At 29.8% G+C, this 10,030-nt stretch overlaps 1 protein-coding gene across 7 annotated transcripts in view; it reads right to left on the reverse strand.

Annotated features, from left to right (window-relative positions):
• Positions 1-10,030, reverse strand: part of LOC106869746 (twitchin) — a 176,103-nt gene that overhangs the window by 11,317 nt on the left and 154,756 nt on the right. For all 7 annotated transcript variants that reach the window (XM_052969245.1, XM_052969243.1, XM_052969250.1 and 4 more), the window contains 4 exons: positions 9,800-9,851; positions 8,137-8,281; positions 6,491-6,671; positions 4,186-4,425 (listed from right to left, as the gene is read on the reverse strand). In XM_052969245.1, coding sequence (XP_052825205.1) covers positions 4,186-4,425; positions 6,491-6,671; positions 8,137-8,281; positions 9,800-9,851 — 618 coding nt within the window. The remainder of the gene's footprint in view (positions 1-4,185; positions 4,426-6,490; positions 6,672-8,136; positions 8,282-9,799; positions 9,852-10,030) is intronic.

Genomic DNA, 10,030 nt, shown 5'->3' on the forward strand with positions numbered 1-10,030 from the left:
TATATATCATATATATATAATATATATATTATATATATATGTGTGTGTGTATATGCAAGTAACTACATGCATATGCATATATATATATATAGGTGCTGTGAACTATTCAGCTTGCAGTGCTCAAGACTCCTACTATCTGCTCGCTGAACTGGTAACTCATCTTGGAGAGGTGTAAGTCTTAGTAACAGCTGATGCAGGGTAGATCTGACTTTTGTTGCAGACAACCTCTAGTGCTTGTTACATGATAAAATGTACCCAGTTGCTGCTGTAAAATGATTGTTGATAAGAAAGGTATCCAGCCATAAAAACAATTCATCCCACCACTAAGGGGAAAAAAGGACGTACATAACAGCAAAGTTTTGCCAGTTTTTTCTGTTACATGGTGTGCCAGAAGACGAAACACATGGACTTATGTTGTGAAACCCATTCAGTGTATGTCAGCATGAAATAGTGGACATCAAAATTGTGATGATGAAAAAAGATGGTGATATATCATATTCATTTGAAACTGATCACTCACTCTATTGTTACTCTGAGTTTCCCCTATTTATGGAATGGTTCAGGAGACAAATGACTTAAGCAACATGTATTTTTTTTTGCTGATGCACCACCATTAATTATTAAAGAGATGTATTTTATGGAAATCTTTCAATTTGTTAATGAATTATGCTAATTATTTCCTGTTTCTGGGATCAGAATATACTTGGACAATATTAGAATGTATACTTAAACTTAGACAGAAGCAAAATTTTCTACACAAGTTATATAGAGAAGAATTTTCAGTTAAAGCACATCAAAATATCTACATCAAATAATAATTACAGGCACTAGACTAATTTCACATATTCTTGATTAATATCTTTTTATTTCAATGGAAAAATTATTTTTGGACTGAAAACTAATTATATATGTATATATATATATATATATATATATATATATATCTGATGTAGCGTAACTAAGAGTATCATGATAAACATGATATATTCTATTCAACTCAAGAGTAAATTATCTAGAATTGGAAATTCTTTAAACTATTTCAAATTGAGTAAAAATCTATGAGGAAGAATTACAATATATTTTGACTTATAGATGGTATGAAATGAATATGTCTAATGAAATAACATATGCAAAATACTGTCTTCTGGAGAAAAAAAAACACTTTGTAGGAAGCATAAAAAACAACAGAAACAGTACACTTAAACTAAAAAATTTTCCAGAAGAAATATTATGTTCTGATTCCTTATAAGCAATTATAGTTTCTTGCAAAAGAATATGAGCTGATAAATATGTCTTTTCACTTCTGATTATTTTGATAGTTAACAATTTCATTGACTAAGATCATCTAGTGTGAAAAAAATCTTTGCATATTAAATTCTACGTACCAAACACTTTTAAAAATCTACCAAATATGAGATCAATTGAATAGCTAATTCAAGCAAGCAAATAATTTTTCTAGATGATTCCATACATGCAATGTACAGTTATTAGTTTTTTAAGTTCTATTCTACATGAAACAGATGCAAATACTATATAGCTTGCAACAAATTAAGATAAATAGAATAAGTGGTAGTTGAAATATGATTGTTTTTTCCTTCCTTCATTTCTTCTTCACCCCCACCCATCAGCTGCGTTTCATAAAGGCAATTAACAAAAAGAGAATTGATAGATATTTATCATTTACCACACACATAAACACTTATACTAAATATTAAATGTGCTATCTAGAAATATCAGCGCACATGTATTTTGCAATAAACATTGTTTATGAACTGAATTAGCCTTATAAAATTCAATTGATAGTGTATGAAATTAGGAGTATATAGCTTGGACTACAATTTGGAAATATAGCACTAACAACGTTAAAATACAGCAGTCTTATAATAATAATAATAATAATAATAATAATAATAATAATAATAATAATAATAATAATAATAATAATAATAATAATACATTAGATGGAAAACTTTGAAAAGTTTATTGAATAATCTGTTAAATAAAACCTATCGGAGCATTTTTTTTTAACACAACACATTATGTCACCAAATTATTAATATGTATATAAGTAGCATACAACTCTAACTCGATATATGTCACATGACTTCCTGCTCACTTTCTTACTTTACTAAAATAAAAATTTCCTTCTATGTATCTTTTGTATATGTACTTTATGAAATAGTAAAAGTAGTACTATAGGAAAATTCATTCTAATTTAATTACAATAATTTAAAAAATTGTATGCAAAAGTATTCTTCAATTCTTGCAGATAGATATCTGTAAAATTAAGTAGAAAACCCAAACTACTTTTTTAACTTCAGATTAAGAAGGATTTGTTAAAACAAAATAGTTATAAATTATTGAAATTAGTTTTTTTATATACAATTGTATTCAACTATTTGAAATATTAAAAAAAAAGACATGAAATAATTTATTCTGTGACAGTATTATTCTTTTTCATAGTAGCATAATAAATTGAATTAACTTTCTTAATAAACTTAATATTTTTATTTTGTCCTTGCATTTGGTTTGAATGGTTCTTGTTTTTAGATAATTTAGAACATGAAAATTTTATATTAAGATAATCATATAATATTAACTTAGTTTTCTTACTGATGATATAATATGAACTAAATTTTCTTATTGAGAAATATTCAATTGATTTTATTAAGTAGACGATGATTGGTTATGTTATTTCTACAAACTTAACTCATTACTGTGATGAAGCACATAAAAATAATTTTGAACCAGAAATAATAAACAAAGCAAATGACTGAAGGTGATTAAGAACAATTCTAAGTGAAAAATTAAGTTCTATGAATAATTTATGAAAAAGTTTATTTACGAAACAAAATACAATTGTTGAAATTTAAGCAAATTTTAATAGCACAGGTCAATTCAGTATCTCTCAGAATATTAATTAAATTAATACATAAAATTGATCTAACTGATCAACAGAATCTTTTCTTAGTATTCTTAATAAGTTCATCAGTTTTTAACTGAGATACTTAAATAATTTTTTTTTTTTAATATTCATTGCAGATAAATTTCAAGGCTGAAGGAAAATTTACTAGGAAGGAGTATTGGGAAAAAAAATGAAGGTTAATGAATTACATTTAAATTTCTTCCTTCAAATAAATCAACCGAAAGAAGAAAACTTTAGTCAGTTCTCTATTATATTTATTTCTCTATATTTTTTCTTAGTTTTTTCAGCTGTACAAACTAGAAGGCAAATTGTTATTAGAATTCACAATTTTAAAAATAAACTGATTTTATTTTTTTTTCCTTACCAGATAAAGAAATCAGAATATTTTTTTTTTTCATACTAAAGATGAACATCTAAATAAAAAAATGCATATAAGAAATCTAATAGATTTGCTCCATTAAATCTAATCATTGAAATAAATAGATATTAGATTCAATGTGTTGTTATATATGCATGAAGTAAGTTTTAATGTAAACTTAGTGAATTCAGGTAAAAAAAAAAAAAGAAATACTTAAAAACAAGATCTTTCTTGTTTTTCCATTTACCTTCTAGGAAGCGCACAGCCTCAGAATTGCTAAATTAATTTGCAAAAATATTTTATTTTCATTTTTTTTTTAATTGTTATTTTAGAATATATAAATAGAATTCTTTTCCTTAACTACTAGTGTTGCCTGTACCATTCCAGACACCATTATTAGTAGCAGTATTACTACCTTTATTTTTCGCACTTTTTATATACTACTTCAGATATCTCAGTAGAAAACTGAGATATTTTTATTGGGACAATGATAAAGCTATTCAATCATTAATCACATTTAACAGTATTCTGATAAATTCAGTATTTATGTGTGTGTGTGTGTGTTTGTGTGTGCATGTGATATTATCTTGTAGATTTGATTTGTATTAGGATTACCTTCATTTTTAATTAAATACTAAAGGTTTGGCAAATACAAAAGAGATCTTTAAAGGATTGTCTTTTGTCCTTTTTTTTTTTTTGTTAAAAAAAAGTCAGTATTAATATTAATAAATATTGTCAGAAAATATAGACTAGTAGAGTTAGGCCAATTGAACCAACATCAAGTTGGAAAACTTAAATAATTAATTGTATTTTAAAATGACTTTTTGTTTTAAGATTTTTTGTATTTTGCATCATATAAATATATAAGAATATTTTTAGATTAAATCTCCATTTAACATACTTTTGTGTGTTGTCCTGCTGGATGAAGATGAAGAGTGAACAGTTGTAGTTGTTCTGATTGTTCCATCCTCACTAGTAGTAGTAGTGCGGGAGGAATGTCTGCTGCTACTTTCCTCGTTGTCAAGAGAATTAAGCATATCATCAAGATTCTTGGTACGTCTTGCAACACGGGTAATTCTGCTCTGTTTCTGCTTAGACAAATCTAAGCCTATTGGTTTTTGTTTTACATCACCTATGCGATCTATAAGAAGAAAATAGTTTTGCAGTATTAGTATTCAATAGAATTTTTTAAATTTACATATCAGAGTTAATCATTGTTTTTGTTGGCATTCTGTCGGTTATGACATTGAGGGTTCCAATTGATCCGATCAACAGAACAGCTTGCTAGTGAAATTAACGTGCAAGTGACTGAGCACTCCACAGACACGTGTACCCTTAGCATAGTTCTCGAGGATATTCAGCGTGACACAGAGTGACAAGGCTGACCCTTTGAAATACAGGCACAACAGAAACAGGAAGAAATAGTGAGAGAAAGTTGTGGTGAAAGAGTACAGTAGGGTTCGCTGCTATCCCCTGCCGGAGCCTCGTGGAGCTCTAGGTGTTTTTGCTCTATAAACACTCACAACACCTGGTCTGGGAATCGAAATTCCGATCCTATGACCGTGAGTCCGCTGCCCTAACCACTGGGCCATTGCACCTCCACTTTAATCATTGTAAATAGCACCTAATAGATCAGATTGAGCATATTTTACAAAAGAAGCAAAATGTCTGGTAGTAGCTTGCAAACTCAACAAGCTGTTCATATTAACTGGAAATTTGCTTTAGAAAAGAGATTATAATAATTGATTCAATTATTAATAGAATAATTCAAGACCAAAGATTGCATTTAGCAGGATTTGAATTACGATTTTAACTTGTATTTGTATTCGATGTTGCATTTACTATAAATCCTCGAGTATAATCCGCACTTTTTTCCCAAAATTTAAAGGTCAAAATTTCTAGTGCATACTATATACGAGGTTAAAACTGAAATATATTTTCTAAGCAAAATTTTCTAAATGATAAATATGCGAAGGCAATTTACTTAATATTTATTTTTCACTGACGTTATTACTGTTATTTCTTTATTTTCTGCAAACAAAGTGCACAAAAAAGCTACATGTTTGCATTATGTTATATATACAACAATAATAAAGGACGTTACCGTATATACATTTACAAACCAAGGACATTATACAGACCTCCTTGACTCAAGTTAGAGAAGGGGTGCATATTATACACAAGGTTTAGGTTTTTCAGAAGTACAGCCCCCTAAAAATCCCCTGCGTATTATACTCAAGGGCAGACTATACTCGAGGATTTACAGTAATATAGCAATTAGTCATTCCATCTTAATTTTGCTTGTTGACCCAGAAATTAGACACAGACAAGTTTTCAAAGAGAAAAGGAAATGTATATAAATGTTTTTTTATCACAATATACAAAAACAAAATTAATTACTTTTATTATATGCAATATAACATATATAACATGATGTACAATGTAATATATAAAGCTTGATGTATATTAATATATATATAGCTTGATGTATATTAATATATATATAGCTTGATGTATATTAATATATATATAGCTTGATGTATATTAATGTAAAACATTAATGCTGAATGTAAAACATTAATGTCTGAATGTTTATATTCTTTGATTTTCCCATTTAACTGAACAACATTTATTCGGATGGTAGTTCAGGGCACTCAGATTTAAGAAGCATAACCTCGGAATTTTGTCTAATGGATGAGAAGTATCTAAATAGTTATTGAAACCATCTACAACATCATCATCATCATCATCGTTTAACATCCGTTTTCCATGCTGGCATGGGTTGGACGGTTTGACTGAGGACTGGCGAGCCAGATGACTGCACCAGGCTCCAATCTGATCTGGCAGAGTTTCTACTGCTGGATGGCCTTCCTAATGCCAACCACTCTGAGAGTGTAGAGGGTGCTTTTACGTGCCACCAGCATGAGGGCCAGTCAGGCAGTACTGGTGACGGTCATGCTCAAATGGTGTTTTTTATGTGCCACCTGCACAGGAGCCAGTCCAGCGGCACTGGCAATGACCTCACTCGAATGTTGTTTTCCACATGCCACCGGCACAAGTGCTAGTAAGGCGACGCTGGTAATGATCACGCTCAAATAGTGCTTTTTTATGTATATATATATATAGCATATATATGCTTGCATATGTTGGACAAAGTTTATTGAGGCAGATTTTAAAATATATAACAAATATAAATAAATACTTACCTTCAACATTCACTCGGCATGAACTCTGAACCTCTCCTAGTGAGTTTTCTGCAATACATGTGTATTTACCAGCATCAGAAAGTTCAGCTGTGTGTACTTCTAATGAACAGATTCCATATGAATAAGTAACCATATAATGATCACCAGTCTTTATTTCTTTTCCATCTTTAAGCCATGTGACCTGCAAATAATTGTAATAATGATAATGATTATTATAACAACAATAACAACAACAATAATAATAATAATAGAGAGTAACTGCCATTTCAGTAGTTGTAGGAGCACTTGGAACACTAACAACCAAGTTTGAGAAATATGTCAGAGAAATTGGAACTGACATGAGGGTAAATACATGCTCAAAAAACTGTTCTATTGGAGACAGCAAGGATTTTGAGATTGGTACTTGGGTGTTCAGTATTTTCAATGATACCTGACATCTAAGTACCGTATCTTATAATTCATAGAAACAGACCCTGTGAGACCTTTGACAGCATAATTAACTGCTTTCACAGAATTAACCGGAGCAAGTAAAATTGAGAGCTCCGAGAAGTAAAATTTAATAAAAGTAATAATAATCCTTTCTATTATAGGCACAAAGCCTGCAATTTGGTAGGAGGAGGGCCAGTCGATTAGATCGATTCCAGTACACAACTGGTACTTAATTTATTAGCCCTGAAAGGATGAAAGGCAAAGTCGAATTCAGCAGAACTTGAACTCAGAACTTAACGACAGGTGAGATACCACTAAGCATTTCGTCCGGAGTGCTAATGATTCTGCCAGCTCACCACCTTCATATAATAATAATAATAATAATAATAATAATAATAATAATAATAACAATAGTAATAATAATAATAATCTAGAACAACGCTATGTACAAATTCAAATATATGGTACCCTAGGCATAACACCTACATGAACTTCTAACTTGTTGTCTCTTGAGGTCTCTGGGTGAGACTTGGATCCAACTTGTACAAATGCAAAGCAAAAGAAAAACATGATGATGATAGTAATAATAATAATAATTTCAAAATGATTCATGAAGAATACATATTATGTATTACACTACAAACACTTAAGTGTCATGAGACCTAGAACTCATAAAGATGGAGCTTAAGCCAGTTTCCATGGTATATAAGTAGCTGAGATTACAACACTCCCACCTCCACTGAATGGGATGCTGGTCCAATGCAAGGGTTTCGCCTGGAACAATGTGAAATGAAGTGTTTTGCATAAGAACATAACATACCACCTGCTCTAAGAATTGAAATCATGATCTTATGGTCGCGAGTGTGACACTCTAACCACTTGACCACGTGCCTTCACCATAACACACTATAATACATTGTTATAATTCAACCCTTTAGTATTTAAACTGGTCATATCTGGCCGATTAGTCTACCTGCTTTATGATTAAATCATCCAGACCCAGGTTCTCACACTAACCCTCCGATGTTATTCTAAAAACATACAATGACATCACTGAAATTTCAAAGCTGTGAGACAATGCATGATTAATTCAAAACAATGTGAGTAAATAAGTATTACTTTTGACAAAGTAATTTGAATGCTAAAAGGTTAATTGCTGAAATTTAGATAAGTTCTATTACATAAGTAGATTATTGCAGTTAAACTAGTATATTTACCTTCGGATGTGGCAAAGCTGCGACTGTACACAGAAGCTTGAATCCAACACCAAGCTGAATGAGTCTTTCACGAAGGTCAAAAGTAAATGAAGGAGGAATATCCTTTGGTTTTTCAACTGCTCTCTCTTGTGACACACGCACTTTCCTGTTAAAATAAAACAGAGTATTTGACTCAGAAATGTTTGTTGCATCAATATTTTTTTGAATAAAGTAACAGAAAAATAATGTTCCATATACTAAGGAAGCTATGACCATTAGCTGTACTGTAATGATATCATTTTATCGACATCTGTAATTATGTTATATATTAGAAATATAAATATAGATAATAATTATATTAGAAAAAAATATATATTAGAAAAAATATAAATATTAGAAAAAATATAACTTTGAATCATATAATAATAAATATTAGAAAAATATAATTTTGAATCATATAATAATTTCATTTATGCATACAATGCTTAAGATGTTATCTTGAGATTTGTCTTTCATCTAACGTGTTTTACATAATCTAGTTAAATTTTTGCATTTGCTTTGTAAGATGTAAAGATGTGTAAGATGTAAAGACAGAAAACCTGTAGCAGGTCTGGATCTGAGAGGGTATGTCATTGATGAGGTTGTGAAGGGTGACGAAAGGACTTTGACAAACTTAATTGTTTGATTGACTCAGTGATTAATTGAACAATTGATCAGTTAATTGATTAGATGTTAACTAATCGATGAATAACAATAAAAGTGAAAGAGAACCAGTGCATGTGTTTATTATTGACATAATGACCCTCCTAAGATACAGCAAAATAACTGAAATATATTTTAGATTAATAACTAGAGTTATAGATAATTCATTGAGCAGATGTCTCTATGTCAGGTTTTGTTTTAATACCAGAAAATTGCTGAAAGAATGGTTACCACAATATCTTTCTTCTGAAGTTTACTATTTTGTAAACGGTATACTGATGTTTAGGACAGAAGTCTCTACCAAATACCAAACTCAGTAAAATTTCAGACATTATAAATAACCATTTTTACATTAGAGAAGAACAGACAATAACTGTTTTTCATATCTTATTCAACCCAGAACAATTAGTGATACTTTTATACCCTTGGTTGTGGATATATGATTTTAATGAAGTGGGGGCAAAGCAATGTGTTCACAGATGTAACTTCCAACTACCAATACATGAGACCCCAATGCCTTCTCCTCCTGTGTCTCAACAAGACATTACTCTTTGTAAGATTTCTACAAATCCACCTTTTAATCACACAAGGGTGTTAATGTCTATCGACACATCAGATACAAAATTCATAATTTGTTCCAATTAAAAACTGAATCTCAGACTTTTGATCACCATGATCATTGGCTAGTGTTTAGTATCTTTTTTTTATTATTTTATAGAAATTTATATTATAAATTATATTATATTAAATTATAAAGACATTGAAATTTAAAGTTAGGATATAAATTTGTAGCTTATTTCTCTCTTTGAAATTGATAAGACCTGTGTTTTTACTTTTATTACAATTAAAAGTACATAAACTGAAGATATGTTAATAATAAGACATTGCAGACATTTAAAATTATTTTACTTTTTAATCAGATTTCAATATAATTGTAATTAGATTACAAAACAAGATTTATTTGCATGTGAATTTGAATTACCTTCTAGGTGTACCCTCACGGCTAGATGGTTGACGGCTGACTTCTCTCATTGCTGAAATAATAAGAATTGGAAATTTACAGTTTATCAAGTTTCACAGAGTATTCTAAATGTTCCAATCAAAATTGGTGTAAGTTCTTTTAAATAAACTCTTAGAAGTTTTAAATTCCATATACCCAAAAACAAAAATTAGTACACAAACAGATAAAGAGTTAAAATGTCAAAATAATATA

Source organism: Octopus bimaculoides, chromosome 7, assembly GCF_001194135.2.
Source record: "Octopus bimaculoides isolate UCB-OBI-ISO-001 chromosome 7, ASM119413v2, whole genome shotgun sequence".
Taxonomy (NCBI): domain Eukaryota; kingdom Metazoa; phylum Mollusca; class Cephalopoda; order Octopoda; family Octopodidae; genus Octopus; species Octopus bimaculoides.